Raw genomic sequence first — 20817 nt, forward strand, 5'->3', positions numbered from 1 at the left:
GATCCTGATCACCCGATCCCGTTAGTCGCCACTTACCACAAGCATTGGTTGATGAAGATCAGTTCTAACCGAACGTCAGGTGGCAACCTTATGTGCACAGAACCCAAATACTTTGTTCCAAGTACTCAAATGGTTTCAAAGATTCCCGGGGCTCATTACATATTGCATATTTTGGAATTTAGATTGTTTGTTTCTTTAATTTTGACGATACAGCACATATGCCATTCTGACATATCTACGACACAAATACCTCAAAAATTTTTGAATATCACATGTGTTGAAATACACGGATGTTGTTTATAGTTCCTGCAAAATTCTTTGACAGTGTTCCGGGAACAGCTGCAGACACGTCAAAGTCCGACAATGCAACCACGAGTTGAGTTGAAGGCGGTTGCGGTGAAAGCGACAAGGACAGCTGTTTTTGAAGGTTGAGAGTGCTGTTATATGCATTCCCTGTAGGTATTTACACTTGAACATGCAAGCAATGTACCTGCTTTGTGAACGTTGACAGACAGACAGACACAGAGAGATATTCTATCTCGGTCAAGGCGACTTAGTGATAATTTTATGAACGGCACGTGCATACATGTTTTTGGTAGTACACCTTGCGATCGTAATCTTAATGTATGGGCTGTTTGTCAGAATATGCAATAACATGGGCAATTGAAAGAGCAATCAAATGATTTTATCTTGCGCCTATAACCAGGACTTCACACCGACGAGCACGTCATAACAATGGCACCACGCCCAAGACAAGTGTGTTAACGAAGGAGCGGAATTTTTGTTGTGACTGGGGGTGCACTTACGAACACAGTCAACGGAAATAACCACCAATTTGTTTTTGTGCAGCCTGAAGGTGCAGACTTCTTATGCAAGACGGAACTGTTTTACATAGTCTGGGGTTCTTATCTTTCACGCTCTGAATATTTACTTGTATGTATGTTTGGTCGAACTTTAGAACTGTAGCAGATGCTTGTGATAAATACTTTTGTGGTTTATGGTTAAAGTGTATTGCTTGAATAGATCGAATGTGTATTACAGGGGTGTAACGATACATCGAACAATAGATGGATTGGAATTGTTGAGTCTCCGATAGAAATTAATTGATGGTAGGAACGAAATACTATTGATGTATCGATGATATGTGTGACTATCGACAGTTCAGTAATTGACTTCTGTTGATAAATGCGCAACGCAAAATGCAGGATGTTTGGGTGCAGATTTGCAGCTTCATCGAGTTTTAACTTAATCTGGATTTCAAGTTTCTTGTCAGTCATTAAAAGAAACTGAAACTATTTAATCTTGTTTTTATTTAACACAAACTATGCAACCATTTGGGAAATGGCTTCAAATGAGACAATTAATGAGAAAAACTTTTGCAGTAGTTGGTCACGATAGACTATCGCTCTCGTAACAGTTGTTTCTCCTTCAACTGTCACCCAAGGGCCTTCTTTCACAAAGCGCTAAGGTAATCGCAAGTCACTAAGGTAACTTTAGTGCAATGTTAAAGAATGGAAGTTGAAGTTAACTTTAGTAACGATTGCTTCGTGAAAGCAGCCGCTGGTGTATTATCCACAAGGATTAAGTGGGCGAATTTGTGAATTTGATAAAATGTTAACGTACAGATAGACGTTTCATTGAAATCGCGTGTGTCATCTTGATGTAGGGCGAAAGTGATGCGGGTTCACTTACTGTTTTGGCGAAATCCCCATGATCCGACAAACCTTGAAACTAATTCCCGGATAACCTGGGAGTCGAGCGAGGACGCCACCCACCCTTTTCCCCTGCCTTTGGAGTACAGTTCCACGACTATAGATTCGCTCTGACTCTGCATGAGGTGTCATTTTCTCTGACTCAGTCGAGTATTTATTATGGGGTTTTGTGCAGGCATAGTTCGAACTTTAGAATTTTTTTCTGATTTCTAACGTCAAGGCGTTGAAAGGACAATCAGCACATTGTGTGCCTATAACCAGGCTCTCACACGGACACGAAGAGGGTGTCATCTAAGCCATGGCAGCACGCCCATGTAGAGACGGCACGACAAGTATCTTACTTTTGTAAACAGAAACCGAACATCTTTGGCACAAACAGCTTCCTCGCGACATTCAGATCTGGCATCCATGTGACCCAATTCATCTCTGTCTTCTCCCATCAGTGGAGTGCTCTCCAGACACAAATATATAGACATCTGTCCTTGTGTCTGTATAGTAACATATACATCAGGCATGGTGACTCGACCCACGCACTTGTTCCCGATCCTCACGACAGGGTTTGTACAATTGCAAACGCATAGAAGATGCCATATTTTGTTCAGGTGAAGCTTGAAATACCAGTAAAAGATGTTTCCAGTCAAAGATGTTTCCATCTGGTCAAGTCGCTGATTTTTCAGGACCCGTGGTTAGGATCCTGGTTAGAATTTGGTCTTCGACGTCTCGTACAGATCGTAAGAAGTGACCAACAGGGTCGAATCGTCAGATTCGCTGACTTGTTGACACGAATCATCTTATCCAATGGCGTTGATAGATGCACATGCTGTTGATCATTTATGATGTAGAACTGAAATTCCATAGCACATGATCGAAATTGATACTAATATTAATTTTAGCATTTCCCTTTAGCACATTTATAGTACTGTGTTGCTTATAGTCCTGCTTCTGTATAAATCCATCCTTACGACATACCTGTCTTACCAAAACCGCATCCCTTCGTTTTCCTTTTAAAGATGGCGTCTTACTCCAATATTATCTCGCCCCTTTAACCCAAGCCACCCACGTGTGACGACATACATGTACAGGATTTATTGTTGCCCTATGGGGCAGGTCGCTTATGTCAACACGAACGTCGCTAACGTTGCTTACATAACGTGCTAGTTAAGATGTTTCACCTGAATCCTGGCCTACTTTGCACGCAAATAATGTTATCTTTGGTCGTTCTTCAAAATACCAAGCGCACACGATATGCGTGAGGCGGTTTCACTTTCATTTGTTTTTTTTTTCGAATAACACAGTGTGTTCTAATGAAGTTTAACTGGATCTTTCTAACCAGTAGGTCCTATGCTTGAACAACTTTGTGAGCGCACATGCCTGAACTGTTCACTATTTCAGTGAACCGGTTAATGATGCCCGTTGTACGTGAATTATGTCCCTTCTATCCGGTTGCCATACAATCGTAACTATCGTTATACTTGCAGCTTCACCCTTCGCTTGATGCTGGATTCCAATATGGATCGGAGCGGTGGGGTCGCCCAGTGGTTAAAACGTGTTCGTCAGTCACAACAAGGCCAAGGTTCGATTCCCTAAATGGGCACAATGTGTGAAGACCATTTCTGGTGTATCCAGCCGTGATATTACTTGAATATTGCTCAACGCTGTGCACACCATACTCACTCACTCACTCACTCACTCACTCACTCACCCACAATATGGACCAACATTTCAATAATATGTTTCCATGTTCGAATTCCGTTGCCGAAGCAGTTCTTTAAATTCTTCCAGTCACGATTAAGCCAATGTTTGATTATATGCGATGATAGGACACTTGTTAATGCATTTGCTCGTCACGCCTCGGACCGGGTTTCATACCAAACTCGCATAACACGCGTCAAGTCCATTCTTGTGTCCGTGATGTTGAAGGAATTTTGCTCAAAACGACATGAAGTCAGACTCATTTACAAGATAACTAAAAAAGTCATTTTATCTCATGTACAGTTTTTCAGTGTGTAACCACATGTGTGATAAACTGACGTCAGTACCGTGATGAATACTGTGGCGTGTTATGCAAACAAAAAGTAGACAGAGTTAGTATATGGATTCCAACACTCACAGTTTCTGTGCGGCGTGTCAATGCAAATGCAGGCACCGTTATCGATGAAAGCGAGGACGAAGCTACTAGAAGTTCCGACACCTTACATTAGAGCTATACAGAAGTAAACCCCGTTTTCACTGATACTGCAGCTTCTAACATTCAGAGAGAACGGGGTAGCCTAGTGGTTAAAGCGTTCGCTCGTCACACCTGAAATCCGGGTTCGATTCCCCACAAATGTGTTAAGTCCATACCGGTGTCCGTGGTATTAGTGTAATATATTGCTAAAGCGGCGTAAAAACCCTGCACACTAACACATTCTAAAATTCCATTCGAAGAAATTTGTTTAAGTCAAGCTGTGCCACCAACCAGCCAATAAACAGTGCGTTTCTTTTCACCAGCCTCCTTAGTCCTTGTAACTCGACACCCTTTCCACTTAAGAATTCAAGCGTTTTTTGCTGATTCATCAAACTTTTTATGTCAGGTGAACAACTTCACCAAGACAATGTTTGCCTACCTTTCTTCGCTAACCGTTGCTCGCCTGCAACAACAACCTCGTGGTTTCTCAAACAGTGATCATTTGTTTGTAACAACAGCATATCAGCGAAAGATAAGCTTGGTTAGACGTTCAGGGGTGTACCTGGCCAGAACTTACCAGCTGGGATTCCCTGGGAGGTATAAGAGGTGACAATTTGACTGAAGGTGTTGTAACATTTGTCTCATGTCTCATGTGCAGTGTTATTCTTAACACAAATCCATTTCTTTGATAACTACACGAAGTACGGGGGTATTTGAAACCGAACAAAGTAGATGGTTATTTTAAATAGTATATGAAATAGCGTCTGTCCGGCGGCCCTCTGCTTGCTAGTTACATGGCGAGGTTAGAAATTTATTTTATAGCCGGCCCTGTGCGCCAATACATATTTCAAGGGTATATATTTGACCATGTCATTGACTACAGGAAATATTTCGAAAAAAATTCCAACTGTGGTAACTAGATGATGTCTGTATAGTTCATGATCACTCAAACTGTAACTTCAACAGATCAACCTACCCATTTATCTAACACTAAATGTGACTGGTCTAGAGAATGCTTTCAGCCAATGAATAATATCGTTGTTTTCTGCTTTTCTAATTCAGATGGCAGTGACAATGAATCAACAGTGACCACTAAGTTATGGGTTTATTAAATTTGCTTTTGCACATATTTAAGTTTACCTCACAACAAGTAATTCATTAATTCTTTTCTTTTAACACCACATCTCTATTTCTGATGTTTAGTACAGGGCTGGTTACATGTGAACAGGGCCGGCAACATTTTTTCGGTTATCAGCCCTGTGGGCTTCTTGTCTTTTTTTAGAAGTTTCATACACTGTTATTTTGCTATTTTAACGAATGACATTCCAGAAAGTTCCGCTGTGCATGCTCATTAACTTATCTTTTAAAACCTGGTCGTATATAACCTGTTTTTGAAATTTGGAATAGGTTTTACATTTTGGGGCCTGGATGCTTCAGAATGTCATCGTACACAGTGTCTAGGTCATATTACCCTTTACAGGGAGTGAGTGAGTGAGTGTTTTAGTAACTTTAAACAATCCTTCAATTATTTCGCCCAGTGTACTTTTGTTAGTTTCAATTTAGAGGTGGTGTAGGGGTGTTCCACATTAGTGAAATATCAGGAGGATATGATGTGACAATACCTAAACCAGGAAACCAGTGGGAAGAAAAAACTTGACATTCAAAGTCAAAGGAAGGTGGTTAATTCAATTTTATGAAGACAACATTTGAGCTTTTTCAAACAAGTGGAAGAAAAGTACCAACAATAACAGCTCAAAACACGCCCCGCTTAATGATCTAATTAGGGTAATTACTCTGAACACTCCAGCAGAACACTCATCGCACAGAGTAACGAGAGGCATCTTTACCGAAATACACAGAGTGAATAGCCTAACCAGTAATTGTTTGGGTAATTAGTGCCTAATTATAAATCACTCTCAGGATGTTAAACAGACACAAAAATCTATCAGCGGGAGTAAACTCCTATAAGTTAGACAATCCCATTTGTCAGACATTACAGTTATCAGACAAATCCACCAGTCGTGACGGTGATTACAACATAGTCTTATCCACTGACATTGAAATATTATCGGGGAAAAGATAAAGATTCGAACGAACGAAATACGGCGCCTTCGGTCACTTGGAAATACGTGCCCTTCAATGTTTTCTGGAAATTATGTAGACAAAATGTAAGAATAATATCTCCATATCTGCAATGGAAGTGCCAAAACACGAAAATTGGGCGGGTAAATTTCAAAGGCAACCTACCCTACCTCGGCCATCCCTGATATGGTTTGTTTGTTTGTTTATTTGGATCCAGTGATCAACAGTATGAGCATCGATCTCCGCAATAGGGAGAATGATGACATACAGACCCCATTGGTCGCCTCTTACGACAAGCATCGGTTGCGAAAGACCAACTCAACTCAAGGTCTTCATGACTGGGTAAAATATCTAAGCGTACCATAGAGATAGTCAAAATAATTATGCAACCATCAAACCTTTAGACATTATGAAAATATCAGAAAAACTCATTTAAATTTGAAATAGATCATGTGATTAAATGCTTAGGATAAAGACAACGATTAGGATGAAAATGTTTCGTCTTCATGAAGCGCTTCATATTGAAGAGTAAGTTTTGAGTGAGTGAGTTAATGTTTAACGTCACATCGGCAATATCTCAGCCATATCGTGACGATCATATTTAAGAGGTGTACTGCAATGGTATTCTTTCTACCCTGGGTTATTTGACAAACCTGCATTATTTTATTTCTCATACTTATAGAATCCCATATACCACGAATGGTGTTAATGGCGATGCACAGTCTTCTTCAAATAAATTCCAACAATATCCAAATGGTAATGTTTCTATTAAATAGCCAAGGAGCTAGGGTAAATGAGGTGATGACCCTTTCCTTACGATGACTGGGCGTTTCGGCTGAAGGTTCACGCATCATTTAGTGCACGAACATGATCAATCGCTGGCAGATTCCAGAACTGACAAGTCAAATCAAGTCTTCACACAATCGTCCTGTTGTTGAAAGAAAAAAAACAATTTCCACTTTCTGACACTTTAAAACTGATTTCCTTGTCATAAACATGTTGTCAAAAACAATGTTTTTAGCCTGTTGGCACACTATAACAGAAGATACAATTACACTGAGTCATTTGTGAAACACCCCACCCCCTCCAGAAGTGCGTGTAGGGTTTGTAAAAAACAGTTTGAGAATATTTCAGCTGGTAATAGATTTCTTGCTAAGATTCTTAAGCGAGGAAGGATCCATTTTGTGGAATAAAAGCTAGAATAGTAATTCGGGAATTATTTGGATAACAGTACGCCAGGAAAATGATCCGATCATTAACCTGATCCTCCAGAGGAATCGCGATAGACGGACCCCACTTGAAATATTCATCTATTTGGTCTTTGATTTGATTTGTGTTTTCGGCGAAAGGCTATGCATGAGTACACCAATGCATTGTGCACCGCCACTGGCATACATGAGTACACCACAACATCCACGAATGCATGGGGCACCACCTCTGGGATACATGAGTACACCAAAACATCCACCAATGCATCCTGCACCAGCACCCTCACACATGAGACACCACCATCACATCCACCAATGTATGGCACACTGCCACTGGCATACATAAGTACACCACAACATCCACCAATGCATGGGGCTCCACCACCGGCATACATGAGTACATAACAATATCCACCAATGCATGGTGCACCAACACAAGCATACATGAGACATAACCATCACATCCACCAATGCATGACACACCACTACTGACATACATGAGTACACTACAACATCCACCAATGCATGGGGCACCACCACCCTCATACATGAGACACCACCATCACATCCACTAATGCATGGCACACCGCCACCGGCATACATGAACCACCACCAACACATGGAGCAATGCATGGCACACCACCACCGGCATACATGAGTACACCACAACATCCTCGAATGCATGGGGCACAAGCACCCTCATACATGAGACACCACCATCAGATCGATCAGTGCATGGCACTCCACCAAAACATACATGAGTACACCAGAAACATCCACCAATGCATGGCGCACTGTCACCGGCATATATGAGTACACCACACCATCCACCAGTGCATGGGGCACCACTACCAGCATTCATGAGTACACCACAACATCCACCAATGCATGTTGCACCACCACCGGCATACATGAGACACCATCATCACATCCACCAATGCATGGAGCACCACCACCCTTATACATGAGTATACCACAACATCCACCAATGCATGGCGCACCGTCCCCGGCATACATGAGTACACCACAACATCCACCAATGGATCGTGCACCCCACCGGCATCCATGAATACACCACAACATCCACCAATGCATGGGGCACCACCACAGGCATATATAAACCACCACCATCACATCCACCAGTGCGTGGCACACCGCCAACGGCATACATGAGTACACCACAGCATCCACCAATGCATGGGGCACCACCCTCGGCATACATGAGTACACCACAACATCCACCAATGCATGGGGCACCACCACCCTCATACATGAGACACCTCCATCAGATCCATCAATGCATGGCACACCACCAAGACATACATGAGTACACCAAAACATCCATGAATTCATGGTGCACCGTCACCGGCATACATGAGTACACCAAAACATCCACCAATGCATGTTGCACCACCACCGGCATACATGAGACACCATCATCACATCCACCAATGCATGGAGCACCGCCATCCTTATACATGAGACACCACCATCACATCCACCAATGCATGGCACACCTCCACCGACATACATGTGGACACCGCAACATCCACCAATACATGGTGCACCACCACAAGCATACATGAGACATAACCATCACATCCACCAATGCATGGCACACCACTACTGACATACATGAGTACACCACAACATCCACCAATGCATGGGGCACCACCACCCTCATACATGAGACACCACCATCACATCCACCAATGCATGGCGCACCGCCAAAGGCATACATGAGCACACCGCAACATCCACCAATGCATGGCGCACCGCCACCGGTATGCATGAATACACCACAACATCCACCAATGCATCGTGCAACGCCACCGGCATACATGAGCACACCACAACATCCACCAATGCATGGGGCACCACCTCCCTGATACATGAGTTACCACCATCTCATCCACCAATGCATGGCGCATCGCCACTGGCATGCATGAGCACACCACACCATCCACGAATGCTTGGCTCACCGCCGCCGGCTTGCATGAGTACACCACAACATCCACCAATGCATGACACACCGCCACCGGTATACATGAGCACACCACAACATCCACCAATGCATTGGGCACTGCCACCAGCATACATGAGTACACAACAACATTCACCAATGAATGGGGCACCATCAACGGCATACATGAGCCACCACCATCACATCCACCAATGCATGACACAACGCCACTGGCATACATGAGTACACCACAACATCCACCAATGCATAGCGCACCACCACCGGCATACATGAGTACACCACAACATCCACTAATGCATGGCACACCGCCACCGACTTACAGGAGCACACCACAACATCCACCAATGCATGGCGCACTGTTACGAGCATACATGTATTTGTTCATGCATATTTTAAAACGTTATTTGATATGGCGAATTAAATTTGTAAATCTAAGTGTTTAATCTAAATCAAAGACGATCGTTCATCTGAATCACGTAAATCGTGTTATGGGAGAATGCCATTAAAAAAATAATAAGGGCATTAAAACAGGAATTCTGAAAACTCTCATTGCGAAACATTCTGCTTGGTTTTTTAAGGACAGGACATGCACTGTTAAACGTACAGTTACCAAACACAGGCCCAGGCCATCGTGTCTTTCCGAGGGAAGAAAGAAGAAAAAAGATTGCTTTTGAGATTATCCCCCAACTCAAATACATCACAACAGGGCATGTATTGTAATGTGATGCATTTCGAAACAGAGGTCCTGATTACACATTCTCAAATATGGCATATGTTACATAGAGATGGGGTCATCTCAATTCTTAAATATATTTTTAAAAATCTTTAATCCTCGCAAAATTTGGTCCGCAAAGTGTATTCGAAGTCGGTATTTCCGACATCGTTTTTAGATAATGTGTATTGTGATTCATTTTCACAAACACACAAACCATTGATCATTACTTTTTACTGTGCAACTTCATTACAAAATAGTTTAATATGAAATGGATAGCTGTAACCATAAACTTCCTGGATTAGTATGAAATTCGTAACTATTTCAAGGAGTTAAAAGATATCATTCTATTACTGTGAGGTCACCGTCTACTCGCTATTTGTGAATATTTGTGAATGTTTCTCTGATGCTCGAGATAAAATTGTGAAATAAATTACGTCAGCCTCCGACGACAAACAACTTTATACATCTTATGCAAGAATCGCATAAGAATGTTTCTTACAATGTACAAATGAGAATTAAAAGCAGAAGTAAGTATTTTTATACATTATTGTGTACTATTCATGTGATACGTGATCATGCATTTGATTGTATTATGGGCCATTGGCCTTTTACAGAATAAAACTGTTTGTCTGTTATTTGGGTTCTATTTTGGCTCCACCAGAGTGGGGTGATCGAGGAATAAAGTGAATGTATGGATTAAATGTGTGAGTGAATTTACTTTTACGCCGCTTTTAGCAATATTCCAGAAATGTCAAGGCGGGGAACACCAGAAATGGGATTCACGCATTTTACCCATGCGGGAACGAGCGAACGCTTTAACCACTAGACTACTCCAACGCCCCGATGAGAAATAAAAGTCAAACCGACTGTTAAGCTCTCCTAGGACTGAGTGGCCTCCCGTGCCCCTTCTGTTCTTGTTATTACATAAAACGAATGAATGAGTTTAGTTTTACGTCACGTTTAGCAATATTCTAGTAATATTCTTTCGGGAGACACCAGAAATGGGTTTCACACATCATACCCATGAGAGGAATAGAACTCGGGTCTTCGGGTCTTCGGGTCTTCTTCGGTTTAAAACCAGGCTGCCCCACCGCCCTTTTACACACAAGAGTCAGGTACCATAATGTCTAACAAAATATATGTGTTTAAAAACAGGTGTTCAACAAGGAATGCAAAGACTATACATTAAATCATTACCGGAGACAGATTATGATAATTGTTACGACTGTTAAACAAAATCATCTCTTAAAAGAATTTGGTTGACAGAACAGCAGAAAGAAGTTATTACCCTCGGTGTGAATCCTAATGGTAGGAAAGAAGAAATCTTGAACCATGATGAGATTCCAAGGGATTCTTCCCTTTCGGTGTATTCCCTTTAGACATTGACATACTATATGCCATTAGAGCAGAAAGAGCAACAAGCAAGGATATTTTACATTTCCAAGCAAATTGGCTCCATGCTCACTGCAAGGTAAAGTCTGCATACTCGTGTCGAAGCCCACGTGGAAAGACCGTCTAAACACGCCCACCGCAGCCAAATCTCGCGTTCTGGTTAATGACGGGCGAGATGATCATAGCAGACGATAATTGTGATCGTCAGCCTCTGGCGGGATATTGAATCAAGAACCGTAACTCTTGTTGGTTTATCACGTCAAACCAGTTAGTCTAGCATATCGAGTGGGTCTATTCACACGGTGGTGCACTTATAAACCGTCGGAGGTACAACTAGTGTGTCTACCAGCTACCACTCCACAGGGATCACTAGCTTCAGGGTGATAATGGCGAATGAATCGCCGGACTCGAAATTTGAAGCAGACGACAGACAGCCTCGTTTTCAGGATTTACTTTTTTGCATTCTACCTGTATTGTGAACTGGGAAGAGGAATCGCAAAGTTTGGAAAGTTATTGTGATACTGTGTGATTGTGAACATTTGTGAAATATGAAAAGGAATACGCTCACTTGTTTATTTTGTGTGACTCTTGGATCAATCTGGATTACTTATGCCGCAGCTAAAAAAGGTAGGTAGCTATTGATGACTTATGTACACAATCACAACACAACCAGAGTCTATTATTTACTAAGGACACGTTTCTTAACCCAAACTAGGACATGCACTAGCTTACAACCCTTCGTTCTTTGTTGTTCCCTCTAAACATGCACTACACAGGATGAAAACACTCGTGCAAGTGTTTAATGAATTTGTCCTACTCAACAGTCGGTACGCCGTGCATCGAGTGACTGTTTTCGTAGGAAAAAACGTCTCAGAAAAACGCTGACGTGAACGGATTCAGATGTGTTTTCCATTCCTGCGACAAATGTCGAAAAATCACACGAGGAGCAAATGTCTTCATCAGTGTGAAAACTGCCATCCTTAACTACTGTGTAACTGTCCCTCAAGATACAGACACATTGTTCCTATAATACATTTTTGTTCAGTTAACTGTCACACAAGTTTCGGAAACAGCGACCTATTAAAATTGTTGTGGTCCATATGGGAGGGTGTGTGTGTGTTGGGGGGGGGGGGGGGGGGGGGGTGAGAGGGGGGGGGCATGTTATCAACCATGCAGAACACTCCCCGTTACCTTAGTAAGTAATCATGTTCGTATTTAAGCCTTTAAAGAACTCCAGTACCAGCTACTGTTTCAAATTATTAAAACTAACTTCTTGTCCAAATGCTTCAACTGTTTGAATAAAAATTCTTAAGACATCCTTAACTATTAACTTCAACGGTAGCTACATCATTTCAAATTTCCATCAGGAGTGAATATCGTATTAAAGACGAATACCAACATCTCGAAGACAGGTAGTCTCGAAGTTTTTCTCTCGGTCACTGTAACGTCGATGTAAAGGAAAATTACTGTGAAGTATATTTTCCCACGATATGAGAATGAATTGCATAAACAGATTCGAACTTGATATCCTATTTTCTTTCTTCAACTAAATGTACATAAACTGACATTTTCAAGTATGTTCAAACAGCTTGCTGATGTAACTGGGCAGGGAACGCGACCTCAAAGCTTCAAGCAGAAAGTAGAAAGGAATTCCTCTCGAATATTTGGTTACTGTTAGTACACTTGGAGCTAATTGTTCACGATATCTTCCGACTTCATTGTTATCTAGAAGAATACAAGCACGAATAATTAATGAACACTTTGATAGTCGGATGAAATGTATCCCTTGATGAGAGATGTTTTGATGTCAACTCTTTAAGTTTATTACTTCTCTACATGTGTATGAAAGATGTGTTTGTTGAAATAATGTGCTAAAATGATTTTGTATACAAATGCATATGTTCTGTGTTCTAACCAACTTTGATGATGATTGTGAACCATATTAACGCACGTCACCACAACCATAACCATATTTGGATGGCATTAATTACCTCAGTGACAATAGGTGTCTTGTACATGTCTTTCTAGATGTAGGCTTTAGGTAGGAGCGTCTATGTTATTGGACCTGGATCCAGATCCGGGGGCTCGAATCCCGAACATCCTTTATAAAATTTGGTTGGCTTATATCATGTCGGGGCAAAAGGGTTTAATCAAATTCATAAATGTCTTCTACGTGTGATAATTATGCCTTTCTTCCCTACTAGTCTCACATACACAGCCCAGCGGTTAAATGTCACGTCTAAGATGAATCCCTTTTCTGGTGTCCCTAGTGTGATATTGCTAAAAGCGACGTAAAACCCGACTCACTAAAACATTAAAATGAAACGTAATCGAAACGCCCTCGTGGTCATTCTTTTTATCATGTGTGCCTCCATGGCCCAGTAGATAGAGCATCTGCAGAGAGTGTATGTCGGTGGTTCGATCCATGGCGCAGTTACATGGTTGTATTTTATGGTACTCTGCTTAAGACTCGTTGTGGGAAAAAAGCACCTGTCGACTCACAAAGTTGTCGTATGCCAAGGATCTCGTAACTAACTCGTAATCCCAATATTGTAACACGCGGTACGAACGCTGCAGGAAAACTTACGTGATCCTATTCGCACGAGAGCTTTGTGAAAAGGGGCCCTCTGGTTCACTGGTTGTTTAACGCTGCACTCAGCAACATTCCATCTACATGGTGGTCTGTAAATAATCGAGTCTTGATCAGACAATCCAGTGATCAACAGCGTGAGCATCAGTCTACATAAGTGGGATATAATGACGTGTGAACCAAGTAAGCGAACCAAGTAAGCGATCCAGTTAGACAACATTTACGACAATCATTGTTTGACAATCATTGCCCTAACTCAGATCTTCGCGGGTACGACTCAATGTCAGTATGCGTGTCTGAGTGGGACATCATCGTTGAACTGGTATGGTGTTATACCAGCATGGTATCTCAGGACGCTGGAACTATTAGAACTAATACACTCTGCCATGTAGCTAAAATATTGGTGAGTGCGGCGAAAAACTAAACTCACTAAACAAACAGCGACAGGTAGGTAGACGCTGACGTTCCCTTGTATGAGTGTCGCTGTCTTGACTGGAGCGGTAATTGTCCACCTCAACTCAGCTCCTAAAAATCCAATTTCCAGTGTGTAAAGAGCTGATATCCGTTTATCAAAGAAGGGATATCTATTAAACACGCAACATGTGTAACATACATACATTTTCTGCTGTATGCAGCAAAATGCTGATAATCCAATTGCAAGCGTATCATATGGTACAATTGACTCTGCTTTCAGATATTTCTTATGGATGTGGATATGGTTTTGTCGCTTCTATCAAATTATGCAGATGAACATAGTTTCCTGATTCACAAATGATTTCTCAGATGCTTCCTTAAATAGATAGAGACATGATTGGATTAAAAGTAGTCGCTCGTATTGCTGGATTTCCGGACTTCCGGGGTTTCTCTTTAACGAAACGCCAGGGCAGTATATCAGAAACGTAGTTTATGTTTTGAAATTGTTGTATGTGGTAGAAGCATAACTTATTATAGTTCCTTAATTTGCACATTTCCAACGATATAATTTGACTCAGAAGTATGGATGCATGCGGTGCTATATCTTACTGAAAGGTTAATTCTCGAAACCAATGACGAAGCGTTCTTCATTTTCAAACTTCCATAATATATTTATTTGGTGATTTGACTCTCTGCATGGTGTTGTGGGTCCAAAATAAATTGTGGGGAAACTATGATTTTATTCATATTTAATCTTTAAAAAAACAGTCAGTTCCCGGCTTCCCTATTTCAACGCCAGGAAGTAACCCTTCCCAACAACACGCACACGCACACGCACACGCACACGCACACACGGGCACAGGCACATATACGCACGCATGCACTCAATCACACACAAACACACACACACACACAGAGAGAGAGACAGACAGAGAGAGAGAGAGAGAGACCAAATCTTTCGTATGCTGGCTGTTAACAGTCTTTGCATATACCTGACCCTTTGACTAATTATTTGCTCGTTCCTACATGTGGCTATATCTGCACCCGATCTGGTGCAGCTGCACCGAGTGCGTATTTATCAGCTGGAAGTATTTTAAGGCCCTGACCATGCACCCTACCTCTGTATCACAGGATGAGCATCACACGCTTTATGGTTCAACACAAAGAAAATGATTACGCTGTGCTATATATTCAAGTGTCACCTCTACTGCATCTAGAAGAGGATGATGAAGAACACTCTGACTGTGTACCAAGTATACTACCGGACTGACGTCCTTGATTTGCCGGTAACAGAGTCGTCATGCTCCACTTACTGCTTGAAAGGACCACCTTCATAGCAATTATTTGTGGCAGTAATGGAATTACTGTCCTTGTTATCCCGTATGTGTTCATTGAAAGATGTTTGATTTGGAATGCTGTGCGGACTGCGTCATACATACGCCCTTTAGGATTCTGGATGCTGCTGTCAATGGGTCTCATCTTTCTCCATGGGAAATTAGGTTTACGTACGCTCTGATGCGGTTGGATGATTTTTTACTTGTAGGTGCCATTTACTGGTAAGAGTTGCCATTATAAGTTTGACTAATTGCGTGGCCTCGAGTGACTTCAGAAAAAGCGTTACTGCAAATGCTGAAAAAAAATCTTTCAATTTCAAAAGAAAGATGCAATGAAATCAGAGCCCATTGTACGAATCTGGCAGTTTATGAACCACTATGAAAAGGTTATGATACCCAGTATTGCCCCTGACGTTGCGCCTATCCTGTTCCATTGAAGACATCTGTAAGTAATACACGCAAAGACGCGTCAAGCGTTTGCTTGCACATTGGGAAAACACCTGTCGTCATTGCGATCTTTTGTGAGCCGATTTAAGAACACCATCCACGTGTCTACTGTAGAAACATTTTGAAAGATTTACTGAGGCCTTAGAAATCACAGTGAATGAATGATGTTAGATGCCGCAGTCTGGCATATAGCTCCAGCATGTTGCACAGTCGAGTTGTGAGTCAACCGTATGAGGTGACATACAGTAAGGGCATCGATTCAGAGGAAAACGGTGACAAACATGACGAAAATGACGACGTATGATGACCTGCTGGGTATTAGTTTTACTCAGAAACTATATGATCTAGATATTATTGATTTAATTAAATGTCATGACTTGCTCACGCTGTTATAGTGAAAAAGTTTGCAACTATTATTTTGCACACTATTTAGCAATATTCCAGCAGTATTGTGTTGAGGGGAATAAACAAATGCATCGCTCAGTTGAGATATCGAACTCGAACTTCTACCTTACCGTGGCTCTCATTATGAAATAAGTGTTCTAAATCAAGAAAACGTAAGCTACCGATGCTCACGGAAAATGGAAATGTAATCCAAGAGTGTTGTGTCGAACTTTGACGAGTAGAACGTCCGCTTGTTTCATTGTAAAAGATTGGTACCTTTGTATTTTCCGAATTCCACGTATTTCTGTAGGTCCCTGCAGCTTAGAGTCAGCGTTGTTTCACTAAACATTGAAAGAGTTTTTTTTTAAATTCACCTCCTATCAGAAGTTTCTACTGGGCATAGTCTTTCGCTTTCTTCGCTGACTTCTTTGCCCCAAAGCAACTTAAATAGCCACTGTTTCCCTGCTCCACTGACATCCATTATATGCAACCGACCGATTTATGACACCAGTGCACCACACATGGCTGTATCATTCCGTATCGTCTGCTCCATTCATGGTGCATGCACGTGAGATAGCTAGTACATACGTCAAGACGAATCCAGGTCAGAGGGGATCGATGCATGCAGACAGTCTTGTTGGGAATGCTTGGATGTTGGGGTGAGACGGTAAAGGGTGGATGGTCTCTCTTGATGTCCTTGACCTACGTCAATGTTACTTCCTCCCAGTAATTTCTGTCATGAACAGCTCTAAGTGGGGAATATGTAGGAGGAACTTGAGTTGTAGGTTATCATGATGACTGTTTTTGGCATGAGATGGGCGGAAAGGACCCATGGCAGAAACCAGGCGATACAGCCAAGCCCCGTTGTGTTGAACTGCTTGTCTCGAAGTATAGTGAACACGTAAGGAAACGCAATTTTCGGAAAAACGAACTCTCATGCAATCATGTTTATACCGTCTGTATAAAAACTGACAAAAAGCCAGGGTTGCGTTTCACTTGCTGTTTAGTATATTTATGTCGATTCCTGCAATGACGTTTGTATATCTGTTTACGTTTTGGGGCTCTTAAACTTCGACGTAGCGGTGATGGCTTTAACCGAGGCTGCTCCACCGCCATCAAAGTGATATGTGTAGAGAACGAGATGCTAAGTAACACGTGCGACATCTTCAAGGATTCGAAGACTGTTGGGTACAAAGCGGCAAGGGAAGGGTGGATTTAGAAATAAGTTCTTAATGACAGGTGCTCAGGAGGACCCGAATAAATTATTTTACACATGAAGCGAGAGAGGCTTGTGTAAGAGGTGGAGAGTGGAAACAATGAAGAGAGATTTAAAATATATAATGAGGTGTGACAGCGAGGGGTTAGCTGATGCTTTAATTACGCAGCACCGTGCTGTGACAGGGCTGTCAGTGCCCCCATGGTGATGAAGATGCAGTAGCCAGGGGATGGGTTGAGCCGGGACAAAAAGGGATAGTGTATTTCACAGCTTGGTAAAATTGGCAACGACTGATTGGAAGGAAAGAACGCCAAGTAGGGGAGGACACGCTGAGGACGCGATTATAACCACTTTGTCCCGAGTTGTTTGTGTTCAGAATGAAGTCTTTGTGGGAAATGATTCGAAGATCTTCTTAAGCCGCGAATGGTTTGATGGTAATAACACTGTCAATCTCAATTTGGTGAGAGTCTGGGTGAGTGAATGCTGTTTGAAGCCGCAATCAGTGTTCGAGTGAGTAAGTGACCGTGGCTTTACTCCTCTTGTAGAAATATTCCAGGAATATTGTGACGGGAGATACCAGAGTTCGGCTTGACTCATTGAACCCGGGTCTTCAGCATGACGAGTTAAATGCTTTTACCACTACGCTTCCCGTCACTCCAAGTAGTATTCGAACAGTGCCTTGTAGATATATGAGGTAGATATACAGAAGTTTAAGCAGAAAATCACGAGCAAGGGTTTGCGCAGTAAAAGTGATAGTAGGTCAGTTCAGAAATATAAACTAAATACCTACAGGTCATGTTATCCCTAAAGACAAAGTTCATGTTATCCCCAAGTGACTTGTTGTTCCTGTTACCCTCTCAGATCACTTACCGTGTTATCCCTTAGGTCGATTACAGTTCATTTCATCCCTCAAGCCACCGCGTTATCCCTTAGGTCCATTACAGTTCATTATGTTCCTTAAGTCACCGTGTTATGCCAAACGTCAATTTTGGTTCATGTTATCCCCTAAGTTACCGTGTTATCCCTTAGGTTAATCACAGATAATTTTCCCCCTTAAATTACCTTGTTATTCTCGAGGTCAGTTACAGTTCAGTTCATCCCTTACGACACCATGTTATCCCAGATATCGCGTACAGTACGCGCATTGCCTGAAATCACACTACGTGCAATTCGAGGTATACATATTTTCACTTCCAATTCCTGTTATCAACCAGATATCACGTACATTTTGCGTTATCCGGAGGTCACGCAAAGTTCCAGATATCCCTGAAGTCGAAGCTGCCTATGTATTTCAATGAAGGTCAATTGCCATTTCACTACGGGCATTCCCCAGCACACGTGTAGGGTTCTACTATTTCCAACTAAATGTTCCAGTTGATGACATTGATCACAAACATATGACTACCAGTCACAGAAACCCAAGAACACACGCATTTTCCTTGCAATCTACGTTTTTACTGCCTGCTTACAATCCTCTCAGTGCAACACACACAGATTCATTCGGCAAGAGAACACCACCATGCACAGATAAACATATCTCCGTGTTGCTATCATCGAGTGATAGCCCTGCAGAAAATTGTTTCAATAATGAAGAACTCCCCGTGAAGCCAACTGCCTCCTTGTATAGACAATTGACCCTATGAAAGTCGTCATATAAACACTCTCTGACAGTGAAACACCCTTAAACGTCAGCCTAATTATACCTGGTGCTAAACATCGGTTCACTCTAAGGCCATCTTGCAAGTAACATGCAAGATGAGGTATTATGCACCGAGGTCGAAGAAAACCTACATATTAAATTTACTTTCTGGAGTGACAGCCTAACATCACTTAAATGGTTGTTTAACCGCAAGATGACCTATGATCCTTATCAATTTATCTACCTTCATTTTTGAATGTTCAGTGTCACAGAAAAAACGTTCATGGGCTGTATTATTGTTTGAATTCCGTCATATATCACCACGAATTCTCTTATACATGTATATCACCACATATCTGTGTTTGTAAGGTGTTTCTTTATTACTCGCCCGCTGAAGATACTGCAGTGTAATATTTTTACGGCAATATTGCACTAGTGTTATACCGCTTGACGTATGACGTCAAAATGGTTCAAAGTTGTGACGTCACAATGCTGATGCCTATGTCGCAAGTTTACTAGACCTTGCTTGACTCGCGGAAAGCTGAGAGTCCTCACACTGTATGGAATTTCGTGGCAGTTTCTGTCAATTTGTGTTGGCGAGTAATAAACAGAATACTAAACTCGCTTCCGTGAAATATCATTTTTATTAACTCGTATCAAATCATTAACTCTTTTAATAAAAATGGTATTACACGGAAGGTCGTTTAGTATCCTCTGTATATACCACGAGTAAAGAAGAACGATCATTCATTCCGCATAAGGGAGTGTTATTTTCCTATTCCAGTGTACGTAAATTTGAAACACGACTCAATGAGAATCATCAGCTTCTGTATTCGCTGATTCCATCGGTCATAGAATTGAGAACGGCTTAGAATTGATCTTCACTAATCCATGCTTGTCTTAAGAGGCGACAAACGGGATCGGGCGGTCAGGCTTTCTGATTTGGTTCACATTGTATCCCAACTCGTAGATCGAAAGATCGATGCTCATGATGTTGATCTCTGGATTGCCTGGTCCAGATTCGAGTATTTACAGATCCCTGTCATATAGCTGGTATAAACTGAGTATGCAGGGGGTGAACCCAGCTCATTCACTCACATAGTACAGTGTAGATTGTATCGAACCTATACTTTGTGAAAGAACAGAAAGATAGGAAGGAGAGTTGAGTCGAAGTTACTGCTTTTTGCAGACAAGACGGAAGGGTAAATTCAACCATTGGTTCAGATAAGGATCAGGACAGTTTGGCGTACATACTGTGTGGGAAATATTTCAAGTGAACAGGAAGATGTAGCGTTGTGTCAAATGAATACTATGGTGCAGACAATGGGCTGGGGAGAAATGTTTCAAATTCAAGATGTGTTGCCAAAGTTATGGATTTTTCCAACCCATATCTTGCAGATAAGAGGGGCAGAATTGTTCAAACCCTTTGCTTGTGCCAAAAAGAAGACAGGTGGTTCAAAATTATATTTGTTACAGATTAGAGGGGAATTTCTTTCAAAGGGTTTTTACGGATTCTAGAGCACATGTTCCTCT

The 20817-nt window shown here is 41.8% G+C and overlaps 1 protein-coding gene across 4 annotated transcripts in view; it reads left to right on the forward strand.

Annotated features, from left to right (window-relative positions):
- The first annotated feature begins 11524 nt into the window (after nucleotides 1-11524).
- LOC137299012 (von Willebrand factor D and EGF domain-containing protein-like) overlaps nucleotides 11525-20817 on the forward strand; it is a 108059-nt gene continuing 98766 nt past the window's right edge. For all 4 annotated transcript variants that reach the window (XM_067831474.1, XM_067831475.1, XM_067831476.1 and 1 more), the window contains exon 1: nucleotides 11525-11887. In XM_067831474.1, coding sequence (XP_067687575.1) covers nucleotides 11809-11887 — 79 coding nt within the window. In that variant the 5' untranslated portion in view covers nucleotides 11525-11808. The remainder of the gene's footprint in view (nucleotides 11888-20817) is intronic.

This window comes from Haliotis asinina, chromosome 10 (assembly GCF_037392515.1).
Source record: "Haliotis asinina isolate JCU_RB_2024 chromosome 10, JCU_Hal_asi_v2, whole genome shotgun sequence".
Taxonomy (NCBI): Eukaryota; Metazoa; Mollusca; class Gastropoda; order Lepetellida; family Haliotidae; genus Haliotis; species Haliotis asinina.